General features: G+C 37.1%; 2 protein-coding genes and 1 long non-coding RNA gene across 3 annotated transcripts; 2 read left to right on the forward strand and 1 right to left on the reverse strand.

Annotated features, from left to right (window-relative positions):
- Window positions 1-263: 263 nt before the first annotated feature.
- creld1b (CRELD disulfide isomerase 1b) lies at window positions 264-12,915 on the forward strand. Its single transcript, XM_039674856.2, has 11 exons — window positions 264-417; window positions 3,294-3,416; window positions 3,501-3,583; window positions 3,677-3,787; window positions 5,262-5,353; window positions 6,155-6,334; window positions 6,417-6,512; window positions 8,890-8,973; window positions 9,042-9,137; window positions 9,219-9,359; window positions 12,100-12,915. Exons 2-11 carry the CDS (start codon window positions 3,300-3,302, stop codon window positions 12,318-12,320), a joined length of 1,221 nt encoding a protein of 406 aa, XP_039530790.2. The 5' UTR covers window positions 264-417; window positions 3,294-3,299; the 3' UTR covers window positions 12,321-12,915.
- A 2,940-nt stretch (window positions 12,916-15,855) lies between these two features.
- On the forward strand, window positions 15,856-20,678 carry LOC120481286 (uncharacterized). Its single transcript, XR_005623285.2, has 3 exons — window positions 15,856-15,990; window positions 19,715-19,939; window positions 20,543-20,678. It is a non-coding gene; the product is annotated as an uncharacterized LOC120481286 (long non-coding RNA).
- Window positions 17,869-24,137, reverse strand: mbd4 (methyl-CpG binding domain protein 4). Its single transcript, XM_039674858.2, has 7 exons — window positions 23,779-24,137; window positions 22,489-22,859; window positions 21,670-21,729; window positions 20,618-20,752; window positions 19,726-19,875; window positions 18,179-18,282; window positions 17,869-18,076 (listed from the first exon to the last, which is right to left on the reverse strand). The coding sequence occupies exons 1-7, from the start codon at window positions 23,877-23,879 to the stop codon at window positions 18,002-18,004; spliced, it is 996 nt and encodes a 331-aa protein (XP_039530792.2). The 5' UTR covers window positions 23,880-24,137; the 3' UTR covers window positions 17,869-18,001.
- Window positions 24,138-25,880: the final 1,743 nt, after the last annotated feature.

A 25,880-nucleotide genomic window follows, 5' to 3' on the forward strand; every position in this document is an offset into this window, starting at 1 on the left:
TAATAAATATATAAATATATAATAAAAATAATATAATAAATATATAATAAAATATAAATATATAATAAAATATATAAATATATAATATATATATAATTAAAAAAAGAAAGAAAATGTTAGATGTGCTTTGTATTGTAACATGATTAAGGCGGGGCTATGACGACACGCGATCCACACCTTTCATCTTGGCACACGGCGGTGTGTGATTGGCGCACAGAATCCTTCTTTAATGCTGATTGGCTGTTCACAAGAGGAGGCGGGACTTAAGCGCTCAGCTGCAGCATCGCTCACAGAATGAACTAGAAGAGCGAGCGGTGCCGGAGGTGTTTAATACAGCGATATAACGACTCTTAAATATAACGTGTTTCTGTGGGAAAGATTTGGAGGCTGTTTACCACCCAAGCGCAACCTTGCGAAGTGAGTATACAAACATAAAGCATCTTGCGTCAGTATTCAAATGAGAGCGCTGGTGAACGGCTGGTGAACGGCTGGTCGCGTCGCCGGAGAAACATTTCTGCGATTAGATTAATCTAGTGATTTAATATAGTGATTTAAGAGTCGAGCTGTTATGTTGCATGAACATCTGAACTCTCAGTCAGTCAGTGGCCTATCCGTGCAGCATCAGCATCACTCTCCTGAAGAGCTCGGGTCACACCGGAAGTGGAACTGATGATGCTGAGATTCAGTCGATCTCATAAATGTGTTTAGAAAAGCTGTTCTTAAATCGAGACTGCCTTGCACATATGATTATATGGTTTTGTCATGTTAGAAATATTATCCTCATGTTGAAATTATTCCAAGCTCAAGTTATAATTGCTGCCCATCCCTGTTTAACTGAATACATGACATTAACTGCTTTATTATATCTGCATATCATCGTCATGTGGACGTACTTTGTATTTTTTGGAAAGTTGCTTTGAAATGAAATGAATTGTGAATAGGGCTGTGAAACGATCATTCATCGCGATTAATCACACCCAAAATAAAAGTTTGTGTTTATGTGTGTGTACTTTGTATAATCATTTTGTATATATAAATACACACACATGCATGTATATTTAAAGGAGTAGTTCACTTTAAAAAAAAAAAAACTTTTGCTGCTGATAATTTTCTATAATTTTAGTAGGCTAAATAATTTTAATTTTAGATAATTTTATAATCCAAGATGTCCACGTCTTTCTTTCTTCAGTCGAAAAGAAACGAAGGTTTTTGATGAAAACATTCCAGGATTTTCTCCATATAATGGACTTCAATGGGGTCCAAACGGTTCAAGGTCCAAATGAGAGTTTCAGTGCAAACTGTTCAAAGGGCTTTAAACGATTCCAGACGATGAATAAGGGTCTTATCAAGCGAAACTATTCAACGAATAGTCTTATTCAACGAACGAAACGAACGAATTGACTCGGAAAAAGATTAGTTCATTTTGATGAACGAGTTTGAACAGGAGAGTAACTCACTTAGCGCCTTTTCAAACTCGTTTATCAAAATGAACGGATCTTTTTTCGTGTCATTTGGTTCATTCAACGAACGAAATAAACGAATTGATGAATGAAAAAGATTCGTTCATTTTGATAAATAACAATAATGGTAATTAACAATACGATCAAAATCGCATTAAAAAACTCAAGAAGATTAATGTGAATGTGATTAAAAAAAAATCTGATTCACCATTACATCCTATAACAACATATATAACAATTACAAATGATCCATGAGTTTTATAACGTTAACATTACACCTCAGAATACTGTCATCTTTTGATTATATAGTAGTTATTTTGTCCATTTATTTTTTGAATTATTATTTAGTATTGGATCGGTACTCTGTATCGGAGGCAAAAAAGGCAGATCGTGTGACATAACTATAGCGAGGAGATAAGCTAGGTATCGTTTGATAAAACACTTTTCAAATCTTTCGAAAATATTTGAAATATATATTTGTATAAAACACATTTGTACATTCTCTTGCTGATAAAATTTGTATTATGATTTTGCATATCTTTCTTGTTTGACATGAAATAACTCGACAGTATCGGCCGTCTGATATATCGAGCATCTCTGTTTAAAACACATGATGCAGATAATAAACGTTTGATGATTATTAACAAATGCAATATCACGTGAGCATGAGTTTATAATCAAAACCAAATCGATGTTTTGGTTTTCGGCAGATTATCCTGTAAAGGCTCCGCCCTCTTCTTGATAGGGGGCGGAGCAGAAGCTCATTTGCATGTAAAGAGACATGCACAGAAACTGCATGTTTTTGCTTCCACTCAAAAATGGGCATTTACATGGTGTTACACATGAACTGTGAGGGAATTTGAGCTGACACATTCTGGAGAATTATTACGTCTGATGAAAAGGGGCATAATAATAAAAGTCCTTATCCAGTAAACACACACACTACTGGAAACGTCATGGAGGTGCGGGAACATTAACCCTTGTGCTGCATTAGATTTTTAACACCGTTGAGTGCATTAAGGACCAAAAATGGCCACATATTAAACATTGCCTAAAATATTATATATTATTATTATTTTCCACTTTTACCAAGTTAAATCTTTTAACCAGCATCAGTCCTCATCATAACTACCAAAAATGTATTCAATTTCAGGATTTTAACCCTTTAATTACCAGTTTTGTTTGCGAAACCATCGATTTGTATAAGAGGAAAAAACACAAAAATTCAATTATTTTCAATAAACTAAATGCAAAGAGAAAACTTTAGATTTGGATTATCACAGTCCCACTTTGCAAAAAATCCCACTTAGCGCGTTAGAGACCAAAAATGGCCACCTATTAAACATTGCCTATTGCCTAAAATAAGGTGCATTTCCACCCATAGGGAATAAATATGTAGTGACGTCATCACTATATAATGCAAATATAATGCTTTTGCTTCAAAATGAAAGGATGTTTGTGCAAAAATCATGTTTCATGTATTATTGACAGCCTCAGATTTAAACAACGTTTTAATGGGTTTCAATGGGCCATTTTTGGTCTTTATGGTGCTGAGTGTTACTATTTGATCTACACAGTGTGTGTTATACATATTTTGCAAAATGGGATCACATTTTTTACATGTATCCAAAAAGTCACAATTTTGCCAAATTTCATACCATTTGCATTAAAACAGCCAAAATGGTCAAAGAAATTAAACTGCAAAAGACCAAAAATGTCCCTAATGCAGCATAAGGGTTAAAACAAAGTATCACGACAAACTCTTTCCAGAATGATTCTGAAGCCCTTGGAGATGTGCTTTTCCCCATGTAGTGTGTGTGTGTGTGTGTGCAGGTCGGGATGTGGTGGTCGTGGCCCCTGGTGTCGGTGCTGGTGCTCTGCTCTCTGCTGTCGGTGGGGACCGTGAGAACCGCTCCCTGTCAGACCTGCCGCAAACTCACTGAGCGCTTCATCCAGGTGTGTGTGACACACTGCACTCACTGCATCTGAGCACCTCATCCAGGTGTGTGCGACGTATAAAGTGTCCGACTGTTGTTTCAGGGTTTGGAGCGAACAGCCAATAAGAATTTTGGAGGGGGGAATACGGCCTGGGAAGAGGAGAAACTGGCCAAATATACACGCAGGTGAAGATGTTTCTCATCCTGCTGTAAGAGTAACGGGTGCTTGTTTCAGAACAGACGTTGACTTCAACTTTGTGTGTGTGTGTGTGTGTGCAGTGAGACGCGTCTGTTGGAGATCGTAGAGGCGGCGTGTGACAAATCTGACTTTGAATGCAACCGGCTGCTGGAGCAGATCGAGGACCAGGTGGAGACGTGGTGGTTTCACAGGTGTGTGTGTGTGTACAAAACAGGGTTAACTTACCGTCACATTAAACCCAAACTCTCGGCGGATTAACTCAAACCTATTAAACTACATTAATAATAATAATTCATTACATTTATATAGCACTTTTCTCTGCACTCAAAGCGCTTTATATAGGGGGAAGGGGACTCTCCTCAACCACCACTAATGTGCTGCATCCTGTAAGCATAACCTGTTAACAACATTAGTAAACATTCAATTAATATTAGTTTCTATGCGGATTTACTCCATGACAAAAACCACCCCAGTCATTCTAGAATGATTCATTCTTTCCAAATAGAGCTACTGAAGTCATCTGGGGAAATTGTTCTAATATCGCAATATATATCGCGGAAATATAAAATATCGCAATGCCATTTTTTAGCAATATCGTGCAGCCCTAGCTTATATATATATATGAAGAGTTCAGATGCAAAAGCCTCTAAATGCCATTTGAAATTTTCTTCTTTAATGATGATTTTTATCAAACTTATATATTTAAGTTCAGTAATTTCACTTAAATGACAATTAATAGGTAATTATCATTGCAATTTAAGTGAAATCACTGAACTTGAATATACAAGCTTGATAAAAATGGTCATTTTAGAAGAAAATTTCAAATGGCATTTAGAGACTTTTGCATCTGAACTCTTCATATATATATATGCATATATTAGGGATGCACCGATATGAACATTTTGGCCGATACGATAATCGATAATTCTTTATATTTGAAAGCCGATAACCGATATATCGGCCGATAAACTTAAATCCAAATTTGTATCTAATTTTGAGAGCCTGATTACAAAAACAAAAGTCTCACAATTAAATCCATGTCCCAAGCGCACAATGATGTTCTCATTATAGTGTTGTATAGCCGATATGACAGATTTGCGTTGCACATGTTGTCCCGAACCAGATTTTCTTTTTTTGAAGAGATTTCAATCGTATTTCAAGAAATTCAAAATTATAAACAGTGCTCAACAAGTGTCTCAGCTGAAGGGAATAATACATTATCGGTTTTAATATATCGGTCACATTTACTTACCAGGCCAAAAACGATAACATTAAAAATGAACATATATCGGCCGATACCGATATGCTGGCCGATATATCGTGCATCCCTAGCATATATATATATGCATTATCATATTATTTTAGTTAAAACTCATAAATAACTACAAATAACTAATGTTAGGGAAATCTGTTAATGTTTTGTTGCGCGTTTCTGAAATAAAAAATAAATAAAAAAATATCGGCCGATATATCGGAATATCGGATTTTAAAACCAAAAAATATTTGTATCGGTATCGGCCTTCAAAACTCTTTATCGGTCGGGCTCTATACTCAATGAGACAAACCTTTTCCCTGTCATTATAACGGAAGGCATTAAGTAAATGATCTGCTTTAAAAAAAAGTGTCTATGAGAAAGGGTGTGTGTGTGTGTGTGTGAGGTTACAGACAGCAAGAGTCTCCAGACCTGTTTGAATGGCTGTGCATCGAGGAGCTCCGACTGTGCTGCCCGCCTGGACACTACGGGCCTGAATGTACAGGTGAACACACACACACACAAAATATTTTAGGAAAAAAGTGTCCCATAAACAATGTATAAATAACTTTGAATTCTGTAGAGCTTATCAGTAAACCTGAATTTGTTTCATAATCAATGCATTTTACAACATTTCAATTTTTGTTTTATTATTAATATTTTTTAAATACATAGATATATGAAAATTCTATCTAATTCTGTGTTTTTGCTGGTAATAAAATTAAGCCATAAAACACTAATTTTATCATAAACTTTTTGTCAAATAATGTGCTGCACAATGAGCTTTACTGTTAAAATCAAAACATGGAATATTCCTTAAATTCAGTTTTGTTAAAAAAAATTCATAATTTATTCGTATTAGTGTCAATGTATTATTACATCTGGACATTTCCTATTTCTACTGTACAACAGTAATATATTTCTGTCAAGTTAAACCGAACTGCCCCCCTAAAACCATGGTAGGGGAAACACTGAACATTAACCCTTATTTTCCCTGTTTATAACTGTAAAGAGTCTCTGAAATCCTCTGTATTGTACGCGTTATAGAAATAAATGTGATTGGCCCCAGGGAATGTAATGTGAGTATCTCTGCCTATAATATTTGCTCAGATGCTCCGACCCGGTTGATCAGCGTTCCCATATCTTCCACAGAAACAGTGTGTGTGTTTATATTGACTCGTAAAGATACAGTTACGCTTCATGCTTGTGCCTGTATTTGATTTGTTACATATCAGCAGACAAGCCGATTCTTATACTAACTGCTCTGTGTGCGTTCTTGTGTGTGTGTGTGTGTGTGTGTGTGTAGAGTGCCCCTCCAGCCCTGCAGGAGTGTGTGGAGGTCTGGGCCGCTGTGAGGGTGAAGGCACTCGTCTGGGAGACGGAGAGTGTGTGTGTGACCCGGGATACTCCGGCGCTCTGTGTCAGGACTGTGCCGATGGATATTACCGGGAGAAGAGCTCCAATCACACACAGCCGCCCTGCTCAGGTGACCAGGCTCTCGGGGGACGGGAGGAAACACAACTCGTATATGAGGAGATTAATTGTATGATCTGTCTTTGTTGTGGCAGCTTGCCATTACTCCTGTAAGAAGTGCAGAGGTCCTCAAGAAAACAGGTGTCAGGAGTGTAAGCCTGGGTGGATCCTTCACAGCAACAAGTGTGTGGGTGAGTTACAGACATCTGAGGCCTCTTGAACGTCTTCAGACGAGATGGGGAAACTCCTTTTTAGAGCCAGACCGATATTATCGGCCGATATTAGGCATTTTACAGTTATCGGCAGTTATAATGGCCGATTAAATTAATATTTCAAAAATAAAATAAAAAACGGACGAAACACGCTTGAACCATGTCATGAGTGTTGGAGTTGTATAGTTTGTCCACCAGAGGGCGCTCTACACTGGTTGAGTTGGTCACGAGACATACATTGCTTGAATAACAATTAAAAGAACATCCCCATCAGTTCTCTAAACTCAAATAAGCATGACAAAATTTGTGACTATCATGTCCAGTTTTGCAGTTAAATAAGCCGAGAGTGAAGCGGAATTAGCTAGTAATAATTACGTTACGTTGTTACAGTGTAGTTGACCGACTGTCCTTTTAACTTTAGACAATGTGACTGAAGTATTTCTTTAATAGCGCGTGACAGTTACAGCAATGAGACGTATCATCAGTTATATTGAAAATGTATGTTTTACAATTTGCAGAATGACGTAATATATTGCTAAATTATGGCTCATCATAGACTAGCTAACTATAAAGCTAGCTAACGCCACTATCGTCAGTCTGTTCTGTTGTGACAATAAAAGAAACAAGTTTCTTTTTAAAATGCATTATCATATTATTTTAGTTAAAACTCATAAATAACTACAAATAACTAATGTTAGGGAAATCTGTTAATGTTTTGTTGCTCGTTTCTGAAATAAATAAAAAATATCGGCCGATATATCACAACAAGCAACAAATATTTGTATCGGTATCGGCCTTCATAATCCTTTATCGGTCGGGCTCTACTCGTTTTAGCCTTTTATAAAGTCACAACCATAACAGTGCAGAGACTCCGCGTACGCTATTGGCTGGTCAGTGGGAACTGGACGAACCAACGGTGGAGCGGCGAGACCAATCGGTGCACAGCCCTCCGATCTGAGCGCAGAGCCCACCAGAAGGGGCGGGGCATCTTCCTACTGTATAAAAGCAGCTCATTTCACCATAAGATTCAGATTTAAATGAGTAGTTCACTTTTGAAAAAACTTTTGCTGATAATTTCCTCACCCCCATGTCATCCAAGATGTCCGTGTCTTTCTTTCTTCAGTCGAAAAGAAATTAAGGTTTTTGATGAAAACGTTCCAGGATTTTCTCCATATAATGGACTTCAATGGGGTCCAAACGGTTCAAGGTCCAAAAGAAACTTTCAGTACAAACTGCAAACTTGTTCAACAGGCTTTAAACGATTCCAGACGATGAATAAGGGTCTTATCATGCGAAAAGATCACTCTTGTTTTTTTTTTAAAAATAACAAAGTTTAAGTTTTATAAGATCAAACGCTCGCCCTGTTCTGTAATGCGCGTTTCGTGACTCTCCTGTTCGAACTCGTTCAACAAAATTAGCAAATCTTTTTCCGAATCAATTCGTTCGTTTCTTTCGCGAATGAACCAAATGACTCGGAAAAAGATTCGTTCATTTTGATGAACGAGTTCGAACAGGAGAGCGTCACAGAACAGAGCAAGGCGAGCGTTTGATCTTATAAAACTTAAACTTTGTTATTTATTTATAAAACGAGTGATCGTTTCGATGTGTTTTGTCATTGTGAACATTGTGTACCACTTGTTGATGGCCAAGCAAACACACACACACGCACACACACACACAGATGATGCGAATTCTCCACCCCCTCGTCAATATCAGGACCTCGTCAGTATTTCTTTCACCCTTTTATTGATACTGTTGCATTGTGTGAGAGATTATTTATATATGTTAGTGTGAAATTGAACACTATTCCAATGTTATTTTCAATAATAATAATAAAAAAAAACATTTGCACTAAACAAGCCGATCCACTTTTCCATGTTGATAGGAGCATTAAAATGCGAAAAAATAATGTAACAAAAAGAAATCAAAAGACATTTAGAATAGATAAAAATGTGCGATTAATCGCGAGTTAACTGACATTAATGCGATTAATCGCGATTAAAAATTTTAATCGTTTGATAGCACTAATATATATATATACAGTTGCAATAAATACAAAAGTCCCTGACAGCTCTTCAGTAAATACACCACACAACCGCGCATCATCTATGGTTCAGAGACGTTAATATAAATTAAAACTATTTCCTTCCAGCAAATGTTTCATTATATTAGATATTATAAAATATATTTTTTGTCACACCACTAACACGAGGGTCAGTATTAGAAAATAATGATCTTATTATCATTTTCAGCTAAACAAGATGTTTCCATATGAGCTGCATTCTGCCTTCTGTCACCAGTTTACCACATCAGTGTGTGTGTGTGTGTGTGTGTGTGTGTGTGTGTGTTTCCTCAGATGTGGACGAGTGTGGCACTGAGTTGGCTCGCTGTGCTTCGAACACGTACTGCTTCAACACAGACGGCTCTTATGAATGCAGAGGTCAGTCTCACACTAACACTCAGTGATACGGGGTGTGTTTGCGTGTGCACTGACGCGAGTGTGTGTAGGTTGTGATCAGGCGTGTGTGGGCTGCATGGGGAGCGGACCGGCTCGCTGTAAGAAATGCTCTCGAGGCTTCAGAATCACTGGGGCGAAGTGTCTAGGTAAGACTCTTACCACGCGTGTTTAGATTGGACACTTCTGCTGACGTGATGTTTGATCACATGATGAAAATCTGTCGTCAGACATCGATGAGTGTGCGGAGAGAGCCATCGCCTGCCCTGGACTCAATGAAGCGTGTGTTAATGAGGAGGGTTCGTTTCGCTGCGAGTGTGCCGAGGGATTCATCCGGCGGGAAAGCATTTGTGTGGAGAATCTGCCGCCTAGTGAGTGCAACACACACTCAATCCCAGAGTCCTTATACTGCACAGTAATAAAACACCCCGAGGGTGTGGCACCGGACGATCCTTTTCATAACTCACAGATTTCACAGATTTTGCCTATATATATTTACTCCAGAAACTAAGTCTACTCTAAAGGTGTTGATACACAGGCAATGTTTGAGCAATGTTAACTTACTGGGCAATAACAGCAACCAGATGAGACACAGGGCCCACGACACATCTAAATGACCCTGATTAGATTGTACTGCCCATTTTCAACATGCTCTTGTTTAGGGCTGGTTATTGAGACAAATTCGATTCGATTTCGATTCACAAGCTTGCAATTCGATTCGATTTCGATTCGATTCAATATCGATTATTTTGGATATCAGTTACAATCGATTCGATTACGATTCGATTCAATATTGATTATTTTGGATATCAGTTACAATCGATTCGCTTTCGATTACGATTCACTTATTGATTATTTTGGATATCAGTTACAATCGATTCGATTTCGATTACATTCGATTCAATATCGATTATTTTGGATATCAGTTACAATCGATTCGATTTCAATTACGATTCGATTCAATATCGATTATTTTGGATATCAGTTACAATCGATTCGATTTCGATTACGATTCGATTCAATATTGATTATTTTGGATATCAGTTACAATCGATTCGATTACGATTCGATTCAATATTGATTATTTTGGATATCAGTTACAATCGATTCGCTTTCGATTACGATTCACTTATTGATTATTTTGGATATCAGTTACAATCGATTCGATTTCAATTACGATTCGATTCAATATTGATTATTTTGGATATCAGTTACAATCGATTCGATTTCAATTACGATTCGATTCAATATCGATTATTTTGGATATCAGTTACAATCGATTCGATTACGATTCGATTCAATATTGATTATTTTGGATATCAGTTACAATCGATTCGCTTTCGATTACGATTCACTTATTGATTATTTTGGATATCAGTTACAATCGATTCGATTTCAATTACGATTCGATTCAATATTGATTATTTTGGATATCAGTTACAATCGATTCGATTACGATTCGATTCAATATTGATTATTTTGGATATCAGTTACAATCGATTCGCTTTCGATTACGATTCACTTATTGATTATTTTGGATATCAGTTACAATCGATTCGATTTCAATTACGATTCGATTCAATATCGATTATTTTGGATATCAGTTACAATCGATTCGATTTCGATTACGATTCGATTCAATATCGATTATTTTGGATATCAGTTACAATCGATTCGATTACGATTCGATTCAATATTGATTATTTTGGATATCAGTTACAATCGATTCGCTTTCGATTACGATTCACTTATTGATTATTTTGGATATCAGTTACAATCGATTCGATTTCAATTACGATTCGATTCAATATCGATTATTTTGGATATCAGTTACAATCGATTCGATTACGATTCGATTCAATATTGATTATTTTGGATATCAGTTACAATCGATTCGCTTTCGATTACGATTCACTTATTGATTATTTTGGATATCAGTTACAATCGATTCAATTTCGATTACGATTCGATTCAATATCGATTATTTTGGATATCAGTTACAATCGATTCGATTTCAATTACGATTCGATTCAATATCGATTATTTTGGATATCAGTTACAATCGATTCGATTACGATTCGAATCAATATTGATTATTTTGGATATCAGTTACAATCGATTCGATTTCAATTACGATTCGATTCAATATCGATTATTTTGGATATCAGTTACAATCGATTCGATTACGATTCGATTCAATATTGATTATTTTGGATATCAGTTACAATCGATTCGCTTTCGATTACGATTCGATTCAATATCGATTATTTTGGATATCAGTTACAATAAATGGCAAATTTCCTCAAGGGAATCAAATCTCTGAACTGATGCTGTAAACTATGGGAGTCTAGTTGGGCTTCATTAGCCTAATATGAAGGTAATAATGAACTGTTTTGTAGCTATACAAACACTTAAATTACACTTTTATTTATTTTTATAATAAGAAGATTATATGAAATATAAACATTTAAATGGTGGCTGACATAAAAACTTGCCAGATTTATTCAAATATGCATTAAATATTGAAGAACATTAAGATTATAATGTAATATTTATCAAAATGCTCCTCTCTAGAGTTATTTTTTCTAGCTGACTAATGAGTTTATGTGGGTTTTCTGAGGTAAATATGACGATACATTGATTACAAGCTGTTTAACTGACGTCTTTCCACGGTTGAAACGCAGATTGAGCGAATCAATGTGACATAATACAGATTTCGATAAGTTGTACTCTATCTTTAACACACTTTCATGTTTATTTGGCGCTGTAACTGGTATTATTAAGCCGGAAGAGAGATCAGCGCTGCTGCTTCTCCAGAGCGATCTCACTCTTATGTTTTTGAATTTCTAAAGAAAATGGACGTAATTTGAAAATTCAGACTTTGTTTCATATTAATAGTAACAAAGGACAAAGATTATTGTGATTTTTTAGATGCGCGCAGCCGCGATACAATGTCTCATTCATTCAAATGAAACAGGATGACTAATCGATTCTTGAGATTTAAGAATCGATATCGGTTCGTAAAAATGAGAATCGATTAATATCGAGAAATCGATACTTATTACCCAGCCCTACTCTCGCTTTATAACCTGCTGTGTGTGTGTCTCTCAGCGGGTCCAGAGAAGGGTTTGTTCGATGACATGACGGATGACGAGGTGCTCGTCCTCCAGCAGATGTTCTTCGGTGTGGTGATCTGTGCGCTCGCTACTCTCGCCGCTAAAGGAGACATGGTGTTCACCGCCATCTTCATCGGTGGCGTGGCAGCGATGGCGGGATACTGGCTCTCGGAGAAGGGGGACCGCGTGCTCGACGGGATCCTGAAGGGACGCTGATGATCGAGGGACTCCACAAGGAACGTGAAGCTCCGGGATTAGTCACGGCTCGAGGAACGCATGTCAGGACGTGCTTCTGGGTAATGATGATGACGACGCTGCTGCTGAAAAGCTCTTTTACAACACTGTGTTTCAACAGCTCTATGAGACGCCACACGGTCAGCGAAGGGATATGGAGACGTGCGCAACCCGTTCAGGGAGAAAGACTGTACATATGTTGGCATGGACGTATTGGCACTCTCACAACATTAAAGGAATAGTTCAGGTTATAATAAACATTTCCTGATTATTTACTCCCCTAAAGGCCATCCCGGATGTTCATGACTTTCTTTACTCAGCCAAAGAGAGATGAAGGTTTTGGAGGAAAACGATCTGATGTGAGTGAATGGGGCTCAACGTCCACCATTACGGCTCTTGCACACTGAGACCGAAATTCCTGTCCGACATTTTTGCACGTTAAAAAATAAATACGACCTTACGTTATGTCAATCACGCTTGCACACTGCCCTTCAAATGGTGTTTTGGCAATTCAGAGCCACAAAATTTCGGACTCGGTGTGTAAGGACCTTTAGGCTTCGAAGCGTGACCCCAGGGTCTTTCTCTAGCAAAACCATCAGTCATTTACAGAAAAAAATAAATATATATATATATATGAAGAGTTCAGATGCAAAAGCCTCTAAATGCCATTTGAAATTTTCTTCTTTAATGATGATTTTTATCAAACTTGTATATTTAAGTTCAGTAATTTCACTTAAATGGCAATGATAATTACCTATTAATTGTTATTTAAGTGAAATTACTGAACTTAAATATACACGTTTGATAAAAATCATCATTAAAGAAGAAAATTTCAAATGGCGTTTAGAGGCCTTTGCATCTGAACTCTTCATATATATTTAAATTACACATATACATATATGACTACAAATGTTGGCCTTAGTCCAGCTCTGCGAAGCGCGTCCACGAGTCGCTGGAGTTCATGACCTTTTGCATGACATATGTATGTTGGGAAAGTCACACGTTAAAAAAAGCAGATTGTTAGCATTTGTTTCAGTTTATTGCCAAAATAGTTTTGGTGTGTGGAACCTGGATGTAAACTCCTTTTGTAAACAATGGGGTGGTTCTTGACACAATCGTCACGCGTAGGGTCGGGAATTGAAAATACTTGAAGTTCAGGAATCGGATACTTGTTATAAAATTGTAATTTCCATTCCTCTCAACGATTTCTTTGTGAATATTTTAATACGACGATTCGCTCGCTGTGATTTTAAACCGTATGTGTATCAGTATATTGGATCGGTGCGGCTCTTAAAGTGACAGCGCTGATATTCCTGCTGCCGTCACTATAACGCTAATCTAACAAAAGACAAAGAGAACATTCCCTGACAATCTAAAACACTGTTTCAATCGTATCTTTGTTCGCTTGTATTTATTTGTTACGATTGCTCATTTTTTATTCTTCTTTTTAATTTATATTTATATTAGTCAGGCTAGTTTTTTCTATGGTGTATTTAAACCACAGGCAAACGCTCCTTGTTTAAGTGTTCTTTAGCCTGTTGATTTCTGTTTGTTTTTTTTGTTTTGTTTTTTTACCTTATTGGAATCAAAATTACGAATCAATATGAATCGGAATTGATAAGCAATCGACACACACACACACACAAAGCACCATCTCGTGGATGTGCTTCACAAAACTAGACAAAGATTCACCCCATTCACTCGCATTAGATGGAGAAACATCATTTCTCTTTGGCTGAGGAAAGAAAGTCATGCTCTTGGATGGCCCACGGGTGGCTAAATAATCAGGACATTTATTTTTGGATGAACTATTCCTTATTTACATCCCATTTATACATGAATACTAATTAATTTATAACAATTGCGCCATTCATTTATAAAAAGGTTTCAGAGGAGAAGCAACATTCCCAAATGCATGAATGCAACACTGTCACGGAAGATGTCAGTGTGTTTTATCTCTAATGAGGTGTGTGTGTGTGTGTGTGTGTGTGTGTGTTTTATGGCAAATCGATTGATTTATTTCAGCAGGGTTCCCACATTCTTTGATCTCTAGATGTAGATTTCTTTAATGATTCTTTTTGATTCCAGACCAATTTAAACTGGTTCAAAAAATCTATTGATTTCTACTCATTTCTAAAACTTGTAGATTGCGTTAGTATAGCTGGAAATCCCCATTTGAACTCTGTGTGGTGTCATGGGAACCCTGTTTTAAATATGCAACGGGCAGAAAGCAGTAATGAATGTGATTGAGTTCTTCACCTTCAGTGTGTTCAGCACACGTGGCCTTCAGTCATGTCTTCAGTCTCAGGACAGACGATTCAGTGTGTGTGTGTGTGTGTGTGTGTGTGTGTGCATGCTTTAAATATTTCATCACAGCTTCTATTTATCTTGTTTGTCATATTTATTTTCTCCCGGTGTGAATCTGCCCTGTAATGATTGACAGCTGAGACTGCGGCCAGCCTTAATGTGAATTATGTTTTAGTGAGTCTGTTGTTAGGGTGGAGGACACTGATTTCATTAAAAACCTGTTTAATTGACTGGCTCTACTCATTTTTTTTTAACTGGTGACACCCAGACAGCAAACTGACATTGAATCAACGTGGAAACAACGTCTCATGACATCGAAACAACGTTGATCTGGCATTGTTTTGTACGGAGGCGTATTGCATTCACTTGAAGAAAAAAAATCTACTCTGTTTTTCTGAATTAATGAGTTAATTTTTCATGAGAAAAAAAGTTTTTGCTCTGTTTTTCTGAATTAACGAGTTAATTTTTCATGGATTTTTTTTGCTCTGTAAAAACTTTTTTCTCACAAAAAAATAACTTATTAATTCGGAAAAACAGCAAAAAAAAAAAATTCTCATGAAAAATTAACTCATTAATTCAGAAAAACAGAGCAAAAAAAATTCTCATGAAAAATTAACTCGTTAATTCAGAAAAACAGAGCAAAAACTTTTTTTCTCATGAAAAATTAACTCATTAATTCAGAAAAACAGAGCAAAAAAAAAAATTTCTCATGAAAAATGATCTCATTAATTCAGAAAAACAGAGCAATTTTTTTTTCTCATGAAAAATTAACTTGTTAATTCAGAAAAACAGAGTAGATTATTTTTCTTCAAGTGAATGCAATGCGCCTCCGTAAATATGAACTCCAAGCAACAGAACAATACGTTCGCATCTCTTCTTTTAAAGATTATGATGAAATCAGAATCACACACAATTGCAGATAATGTTTTTATATCAAAAATGAAATAAGTTTCTTTTGGTTTAGTCCTGTTTGATTGGTCATTCAGCGTGTTGTTCAACCCCTCACCTCCCTGTAAACACTTTCGGTAAGTTTGAATATTAACTTGATGGATGTATAATTTTGCTTTTGTGTTTGATTAAACTCTATTCTTCGCCTAATTGGACTGGCGATAATATATCCCAACCCGGTATCACGACAAGACGTGAAATAATCACGTTGGTCCACTTTGGAAAACGTGTAGATGTCACGGTTTAACCCCTTCAAACGTGAAACCTTCACGTTTGCATTAACACATTCCAGTGGAGAGATACCCGGATGTTAACCTATGCAGCGAACACACTAATGTCTCCTAATCTGTAGCACTAAGGTGCTAACGGCACTGAAGTTACAGGAGTTTCTTCCACGGTAGGTCGAGTATTTAAAAGGTTGTGGTTAACACGGTTAACGTGGTTTAACGTCGATGTAATGCGTTGTTTTAGCGAACCTTTTGCTTAAACGAGGAGCTGGGGGACGCCGGAAAAATAGACGTTTTACTCATTTGGCTAATTACTTCATTAAAACGTGACATTTTTGTTTTTTTCGGCGTGGATCAAGGCAAATGAATCCTTTTCACCTTGAAAATAATACTTTTTTGCATTTTAATTAGGCTAATAGAACATTTCTCAGTGATCGTCAATAAAACAAAATTAAATTTTTTCTCGGTTTAATGAAAACCAAATAGGTCGTTATGGCAGCGGCGATTGCGTGTGTGACACCCTGTATGTATTGTCACAGGAATAATTACATTTTTCTGTATGTATTTTATTTTATTGTGTTTATGGTATTGTTTCAATTACTGTTATTGTGTTGAATTGGTGAGGAGTGAGACTCACGGTGGACAGTAGGTGGAGACAGTGTGCTGATCGGGGACTATGCGAGTAACTGAGTCGCGGAGAAGAAGCCGCCATTACAGAGCGAGACTGCATTCAACAGCACATCTTTGTCTGTCTCCTTGTTTTATTAAACAGCAATAATTAACTGCAGCAACACACGTGTAGAATAGGTCAAACGTGTAAGTTTCACGTTTGAGGGTGACATCTACACGTTTTCCAAAGTGGACCAACGTGATCATTTCACGTCTTGTCGTGATACCGGGTTGCAACCGTGAAGTATATCATAGATGGATAAAATGACTCGTATAATAATATAACATTAAGCTCATGTAGTTGGTGACCTAAAGTAGTGGGGGTGGGGGGGGGGGGGGGGGGGCAGTGAGCTCTTAATGGCCCTGCACGTAACAGTTGCTATATTTAGACTTTTTGGAATAAAATGTGTAAATGAGAACAGCTTTCCTGGACATTTGGCTATACATCATATTAAGTGTGTGCTTGGATTAAAAGAGTAACCCGATGTAAACTGCCATTAGGCAGAAGTACGTTACAGGCTACAGTCAAATCAAACATCATTCAGAAACCCGATATAATATTTGTATGTTTTGATCGTTCGTTTCTGTAAGTGAGGAGAGCAAAATAAAGTGACGTATTATAGACAAATATTCTTCATACAGAGATTCAATTTGGCATCTCGAAATTTTTCGACTTTAATCTCGAAATGCGAGTTGTTGTTTTTTTTTGGGGTTGCGGTTCAGGGCTTCCGTCATATTTAGTTCTGTCATATTCATAAACTATACTGATCATGTGAGAAAAGTTGAAGGAGTCTGAATACATTTTGTTTTAACTGTATGATGTGATTGTGATGCCACCCCTAGATAGCAAACTGACATCGAAACAACGTTGATCTGACATTGTTTTGCTCATCGAATTAACGTTGAACCAACGTCAGACGCGTCATTCTTTCAAAACTAACGGAAAATCAACTTGAAATCAACGCGTTGTTTCAACGTTATGAAAGCAAACCAATTTTCGATTTTCATTTAGCTTTGAAGAATGCCGCGTCTGACGTTGGTTCAACGTTAATTCGATGAGCAAAATCAACGTTGTTTCAATGTCATTTCCACGTTGATTCAATGTCAGTTTGCTATCTGGGACAAATATGCAAACCGGTGCATGACGTCATCTGGCGACACTTTTCAAGCAGACTTATGCAACTCTCCATTGAAAACAGTTGGCAACACGTTTAACCGAAACCCCGTCATCTTGTCCAGCATCCAGTCAGCTCCCTATGGAAGAGGAGTGCGAGCTTTGCCCGTCATCAACTGTAGTTTCTTTCAGGAAATATATTACATATATTTATAACTGGGTTCTGGATACCGTTTAACACTGGCGTCATTAAATCCAAAGCATGTACAAAAGATAAGAAGCTCCTTTATTTTGTATACATCTTTCATCTTGAACTGATGAACAAACATGATGAAACACTTAAAACAGTAAATCCCTGATTCGCTCATGCTACTTCTGGGTTATTAAAATAAGTAAAATCAGATTCCTAAGCGCTCCTGGTTTCTCCACAGCCAGGCGTGATAGTCGTTGAGCTTATGGTCGTCTGGCGTCACCTGCAGGACACACACACACACACACACTCGTGATGATGTCCTACAGCTGAGTGTTGTTGTATGATGTCATGATAATGCCGGTGGGGTTCCAGCAGTTCGTACCTCTCTCCACTCCTCCACACAGAAGATCCGGAACGAGTCGTTGCCGTATTTCCCGATGCCGTGGAGCTCGATGGGATACCGCCAGGATTTACTCAGATACTCGTCTGACAAACGAGAGAAACCTCACACACTCACTACGCCAATCAACACAGCCCAATAAAACCAATCGCAATACACTTCATTTTATATGGAAGTTTGTTTCCAGAAGGAAATAAGCAAAGAAGCGAATTGGTAATTTATTAATCTCACAATTCTGACTTTTTCTTAACAATGACAATATAAAAAAGGTCAAATTTGATCTCGCAATTCTGACTTTTCTTGCAAGTCACATATTTGAACTTTTGAGTACCGGTATATGACTAGCAATTTTGAGTTTACATCGCAAATCTGTATTTATTTCTCGCAATTACACGTTTATAACTCATGTTTAATTGGACAATTTTGTCTATTTCTAGGATTTCTGCAATTTTTATGACAAACAAGCGGCATTTTGTCTCACACTTCTGTCAAGATTATATCTCACAATTTTGACAATTTTTTTTTTACTCATCAACAGAAACAAGCTTCCATAGATATATATTCTGAATATAGATAAATCACTACAGTCTAACCCTGAATGAACCTCTGTTTATGTGTCTGTATGTATGTACGTGTAATGAACATGTTTTATGTATTAGAGCCCGACCGATAAAGGATTTTGAAGGTTCATACCGTATTACCGATACAAATATTTGTTGGTTTTAAAATCCGATAATCCGATATATCGGACGATATTTTTTTTTATTTCAGAAACGCGCAACAAAACATTAACAGATTTCCCTAACATTAGTTATTTGTAGTTATTTATGAGTTTTAACTAAAATAATATGATAATACATTTTATTAAAAAAACTTGTTTATTTTATTGTCACAACAGAACAGACTGATGATAGTGGCGTTAGCTAGCTTTATGGTTAGCTAGTCTATGATGAGCCATAATTTAGCAACGGATTACGTCAAACTGCAAATTGTAAAACATACATTTTCAATATAACAGGCCGAGGAGAGATGATGCGTCTCATTGCTATAATTGTCACGAGCTATTAAAGAAATACTTCAGTCACATTGTCTAAAGTTAAAAGGATAGTCGGTCAACTACACTGTAACAACGTAACGTTATTATTACTAGCTAATCCCGCTTCAGTCTCGGCTTATTTAACAGCAAAACTGGACATGATAGTCAAATCTTGTCATGCTTATTTGAGTTTAGAGAACTGATGGGGATGTTCTTTTAATTGTTATTCAAGCAATGTATGTCTCGTGCCCAACTCAACCAGTGTTGCCAACAGGAACGGTGTAGAGTGCCCTCTAGTGGACAAATTATACAACTCCAACACTCATGACATGGTTCAAGCGTGTTTCGTCCATTTTTATTTTATTTTTAAAATATTACTTTATCGGCCATTATAATACCGATAGTTTGGAAAATGCCTAATATCGGCCGATATATCGGTCTGGCTCTATTATGTATGCATGTATGTATATGTGATTTTATAGAGCGGACGCACCAGAGAAGCGGACGAGTGTTTTGGCGCGGATGGTACTGAGACCCAGTGGCTTCAGTAAACGGGACACAGGCCTCCAGTCGCTCGCGCGGGTCACTTCTGCGCTCGGGTAACGCTGGAAAAACTCCCACAGCATCGGGATCGCCATCTTACCTGGAAGAGGAACACAGAACATCACATGCGCATCCATCATATATTACAACTGATCTCAACACAGGTTGGTCGGTGTCATTGCTTGCAACACCGAGGTCATGGGTTCGATTCCCAGGGAAACGTGAATCGATCAAAGTCAACGTGTACCTTGATTGCAGTTAAAAGCTGCCAAATGCACAAATATACACTGGCGTTTAAAAGTTTTGAAACAGTAATATTGTTAAATATTATTATGATTTAAAATAACTGTTGTCTATTTGAATATTATATTTTAAAATGTAATTTATTCCTGTGATTTCGCTGTATTTATCATCATTACTCCAGTCTCAGTGTCACATGATCCTTCAGAAATCACTCTAATGTGAGGATCTGATGCTCAAGACACATTCATAATTATTATCAATGTGTAAAACAGTCATGTACATTTTTTTCTCTGAATTGTTCGATGAATAGAAAGTTCAAAAGAACAGCATTTATCTGAAATAGAAGCTTTTGTAACATTATAAATGTCTTTACTGTCACGTTTGATCCATTTAAATCATCTTTGATTAATAAAAGTATTGATTTTTTGTACTAGTGTTACAAAACCTTTATATTCCAGATAAATGTTGTTCTTATCTGTAAGTGTTTTGAATATTAATAATAAACATGATCATAAATGTTTCAGATCTCCACATTAGAATGAGTCGACGTGACGTCAGGTCAGGTGATACACACAGGTGTCATGAGTGTGTTGCTGTACCGCTGGTCTTGTTGAGGAAGATGGAGGCCACCAGGAACTTCCAGGGGTCGTGGAAGAGCGTCTCCTGCACCAGATTGAAGGGTGAGCGAGGCGGAGTCCACTTCCTCAAGGCCTTGCGTTTCGGCCGGCTCAGAGCTGACAGAGAAATATTTATAGAAATATTTATAACTCATCAGGATTCAACAAGTGTCCAGCAACAATTAGTGTTCAAAAATGAATTAGAAGAGATTTTGTTAATGGTTACATAGTGTGTGATTTTGAGTCGATGCACTGAGAGAGAGAGATTTTCGGACTATAAGTTGCCCTTTTTTCATAGTTTGGCTGGTCCAGTCAGGTGCGACTTATTAAAAGCATTTAAAAATCACAATTGTGAAATCACAAACACTGCTATTCAGTGAAATAAATATATGCGCTGTGTGTTTAAGAGTGAAGCACTGCGCTTATTAACATGACATTACAGTGGCTGTAAAAGCCAATTATTATTGCCTAATTTTATTCTATATGCATTTTAATTCACTTTAAAGGCAATTGTTCACTTAGGTCTATTTTGATTAACACAAAAAAATAATTAATCGTCAAAATAATCAATCGATTACTCAATTACCAAAATAATCGTTAGTCAAACCCCTAGATTAGGTGAAACATTTCAAAAATTATATTTAGTGACTTTCAGACGAATAAAAGACTATTTTTCCATTCTTATATTTCATCTTAGAAAATTTCTCAAAAATAGTGTTAAAACATCTTCTCGTGAGTGAAGTGTATCGTCTCACCTCCTCGAAAGACAGCTTGGCCTAAATTATTTCGCACAATTTATCATGTTTCATTGCGTTATCACAAATAAAACTATTAAACATGCTTACACAATCTTCAATATTATTTGAATAACTGGTGAGGATGTCAGTTTTCCCATGGACCGCAGTTTTGGCCACTACTAACCCAAACAGCAGCATAGAGTCGGCTCAGATCCGGCCCACATGCGGCACGCGTTGAGTCCAGATGTGGGCTGGATCTGGATCAAAACATCACAGTTTCACTCAGTCGAGACCTACCATTATTCCCTCTACTGAAGTACGGACTGGTTTTCCGCTTCTCTGCAAATAACTTCAACCCTAAAAAGATAAAGATTACAGAGTTATTAAAAATGACCATGTTTTTACACGATTACACCCTTCCTTCTGGTACTTAAAAAAATAAATTACAGAAATTATGTTCGTCAGAGGAGTCTAAGACCACAAGACTTTTGTCGCACTTGAACCACGAATACACAAAAGAAAATTGAATGGATTCGAGGAGTTTTGGGGTTGAAATTTTAAAAAGTACCAAATCCTTCCCTCAAGGGTCAATGTGACTCCCATAGGAATGAGTGGAATAGAAAAAGCTAAAAATGCTCAAAATTCAAACTAAAAATGCTAAAACTTTACCAAAAAATGTACATGTGTGTCTGAATGCACACTGAAGAGAGACTGTCTTTAGGACCCAGCAGAACAGCTCATATAGAGATATCAGCCCATCATGTGTTATTATTATTTTTCAACAAGAAGTCAGCAAACACACACAAAGTAAGATATTTCGAGCTGAATTAAAAGGGTTATGCATGTTATTTTTTAATTAAATTCAAAGAATGTGTGGAATGTGCTTAAATGAATATTTGTTTATTATTTTATTGATCAAATCTAGTAATCTAAAGGTAAATAAAATTTTAAAAATAACAAAAAATGTGCATAAAAAATTGAAAAAAAAAAAATATTAAAAAAACATAATTTTCTTGTCATTTTGACACGCGAGGCAAAGATTTGTTACAAAGATGAAGGTTAAATGTGTCCTGATAAACAGGAGTGGTGTTCTTCATATTCATCAGGGAAACTCACCGTTCTCTGAGTTTCTGGAAGGCGACACACAGTCCGTGTGTTCCCGGCTCTGGTTTTCCTCCTCACCTCCTCCAATCGTCTCCAACCCATCGTGTTCTTGGCTCTCTGGAGCAGAAATGTCTGAATGTTCGTCTAGAGTCGGGTTCAATCGATTCACTCGTTCGTCTCCGCTCTCTCTCTTCTCGTCTCGGCGCTCGCACACGTCTTCATCTGCCGTCACTTCAGCGCGGCCTTCCTCTTTCAGGGTCCTTCTCGTTCGTTGAGTCGCAGACACGGAGAAGTCGAAGTCGCTGATCTGCAGCTCCACGTTTGTCTGTGAGAGCAGGAATCTGTGCAGCTGAGTCTTGGATCGGAAGATCTTGCCCTGAGGACTGAGAGAGTCACTGAGTCACATCCGATTCACAATCACAGTGTACGTTCACACCCAATGTAAAAATAAATGCAACTAAACAGGTCAAACTACGCTTCAATGACACACCTAAAGTGGATCAGACCAATCAGACCGAGCACCACAACACTCTTGTAGCCAATCAGCAACAGGGGGCGGAGACATGAAGGGAGGGGTGTGTTTGTTTGAGTGTCGACTTCAAATATCAACAGCATTTCTCAGAAATCGATTACTGCCCCTTTAAATAATCCGATTGTGAAAGAGACACTGCCTTGTGAAATCATGTAGAGCTGGGCTTTTCAATCTTTTAGAGGGAAAATGTGATCATCTTCATGAGACAGACCCTTCCTAAAATTTAAAAAGCAACTATTTATTTATATGCAAAAGACTGGATTGAATTTATCCAGTGAAAACTATTGTTATAAAAATATTATTTAGAAAATATTTTGTTTCTATTGCATTACATTATTTTTTCAACTCACTATAGTAATGTTCAATGTATTTATTTATTTCTACTTTTTTTTTTGTTATTGATAAATCAGTTTTTATTTTAATAACACTTGTTTATTTTTCTCCCTTATAAACCGTAACCTTTACGAATCTTTTGTTTCGAATCAGTTTTCCGGAGCCCGTCATCATATGATTCACTCGCTTCTCAGCGGCGAACCATTGAAGTGTCATCCATCCATGGGTTTACACTAGTCTATGGTTTACCTGATCGCTGATCAATTTTATACATACGTTTAAATGAGACAGTATTATAATTTAAAAAAAAAGTAGTTTTTGTTGAATTTACACGGCTTTGGCCAGCAGGAATCAGCGTTCGAGCACTTCGAAACAGTGAATCAACTGATTCGATTCTTTGAAAAGCTTCGTTTCTCGCATGACAACAAAACACACACCTGATGATGTAGACATCGACTTTCCCCGCTGTTTTACCGCTTTGTCTCACTCTTATCTCTCTCCTCCAGCCCGATGCTCTCTGCGCCTCAGATATCGACATTCTCAAGCACACAATGCAAACAAACAGTAAATACTTCGGTTATTACGATACTGTGGCGCGTCCTCCGTGTTTAGAACATGATTCTCTCAAGAGCGCTGAACTGATTCACTTTAGCTGACTTCCATGACCGCGGGATAAACCGCCAAACAAATAAAAACTACATTTTCAGAATCAGATCAACCTAAATGATTCACATTATAGTGTAAACACTGGTATGGTATTACTCATGGTATTACTACAGAAGCTCAGAGACAGAGTTATGTTCTTTCGACACCTAGTGCTTCGGAGGAAAATAACGCCAGTTTAAAAGTTTCTTTCTTGTCAAGAATTTTGTATATATAATTATCTCGATAAATTCGGCGGATGTTGACGTATGCTCAAAAGACGTCCCAAGACGTCAGCTATAGACCATTTTGCAAGATGTAAACAACACTGGCCCAGAAGCACTTTCATTTTTTTAACACTACATAAATATGGATAAAATACAACCAACAGAACATATAAAACTGAATCATCTTTAAGATGTTTTCTTTACATGTGAAATAAAGAAAACAGTTACAAACTAAACTAGTGTTTCTGGACCAGTGTTGTTTATATCTTGCAAAATGGTCTATGACGTGTTGGGATGAGACTGCGTTACAAGGGATACACACTCTCTGTCAGGATATTAAACTGTCTGGTTATGGACATTCTTCAAAACATGTTCAGCAGAAGAGAGAAACTCATTCAGGTTTGAAACGACTCGATGGCGAGTAAATGATGACAGAATGATCATTTTGAAGTGAACTATTCCTTTAAGATCCGCAGCATTAGAATAAATGCTTCATCTTCAAGTTCAATAAACAAACATGATTTAGGCTACACATTCCAAGGTAAAGTAATTTGCTTTACCGTTCAAATATTTTTAGCATGTAGGCTAATTTAAAATATATAGAGCATGATATGGATTTTTTTTTAAAAATAAAATAGTATTTGTTGGAGCCATTATTTTGAATTGTATTTTTTGTTTGTGACACTAGAGGGCGTATTAGTATTTTGAGCATGGGGTGATAACGAGTAACAGGTGCGCTGATGGAAGGTCAAACAAACTTTTTGAACGTGCTGTGCTATGTGGAGAGTAGAATTGTGCTCATGCCTGTATGTTTGAATCACAATTTTTGGTTTAGTGTTTTATTTTAATCTTATTTTGTTGTTTGCAAAGCCAAATGGACAATAAAAGGATTTGGCTTATCAGAAATTGAATCTGAAGGTATGGACATTTATTTATTTGAGTCAAAAAATAAGCAAGCGTCAGAAACAGACAATGAAACCATCTGCCTCAGTACATTAAGTCAAAAAGTTTGACCGAAGGAGACGGAATGAGGATATATCGACATCGACTGGAGCAGATCGAATTGGACGACTACAGGAAAAGTCAGCTGATCTGAAGTCGGAGGAGGCTCATTCATTCGTGACCGTTTGTTGGATTATTTTGTGGATTCCTTTGTTGATTATTGCATGGGATTGATCGCCGCGGATTTCGAAGGACTACAAGCCTGCACGACACCTGCAAAACGAGGAAAACGGAGCACAAGGACAACAAAGGCTTCAGCGTTGGAACTGAGGTATGAAAGCGCTTTTACTTGAACTTGAGTCAAATGACTATATATATATTTAAGGTGCACACACATACAAACAAAGACAAATCCAATGCGCATTGGTGGTAAAAAAAAAAAAAAAAAAAAAAGGGGGGGGGGGGTGTGAAACGAAGTACTGAACTGTTTGTGAAATGCTTAATTGTGTTTGTTAATGATTACACTTTAAGCTGATGGTTATGATGTAAAATATGCAGTTAATAAAGGTTTAAAAATGGCGGATGATGAAAGTGAGTTTCCTGAAATCGAGCAAGATGGGGCTCCGATTCAGAAAGCAGAGGTTGAAAATGTTGAATTGTCCGTACGAAAACGCGAGGTTACGCTTACTGCAAAAGGGTTAATGGCAAAACTCGAAAAAAGAAAGTCA

Source organism: Pimephales promelas, chromosome 14 (assembly GCF_988280905.1).
Source record: "Pimephales promelas chromosome 14, fPimPro1.hap1.1, whole genome shotgun sequence".
NCBI lineage: Eukaryota > Metazoa > Chordata > Actinopteri > Cypriniformes > Leuciscidae > Pimephales > Pimephales promelas.

Coding starts and splice junctions, on each gene's coding strand:
- creld1b (XM_039674856.2), top strand. CDS start 3,300: ATGTGGTGGTCGTGGCCCCTGGTGTCGGTGCTGGTGCTCTGCTCTCTG. Junction 6,335..6,416: donor CACACAGCCGCCCTGCTCAG/GTGACCAGGCTC, acceptor TTGTTGTGGCAG/CTTGCCATTACTCCTGTAAG. Junction 9,360..12,099: donor TGTGGAGAATCTGCCGCCTA/GTGAGTGCAACA, acceptor TGTGTCTCTCAG/CGGGTCCAGAGAAGGGTTTG.
- mbd4 (XM_039674858.2), bottom strand. CDS start 23,879: ATGTCGATATCTGAGGCGCAGAGAGCATCGGGCTGGAGGAGAGAGATA. Junction 21,730..22,488: donor TTCCAGAAACTCAGAGAACG/GTGAGTTTCCCT, acceptor TTATCTTTTTAG/GGTTGAAGTTATTTGCAGAG. Junction 20,753..21,669: donor CTTCAGTAGAGGGAATAATG/GTAGGTCTCGAC, acceptor TTTCTCTGTCAG/CTCTGAGCCGGCCGAAACGC.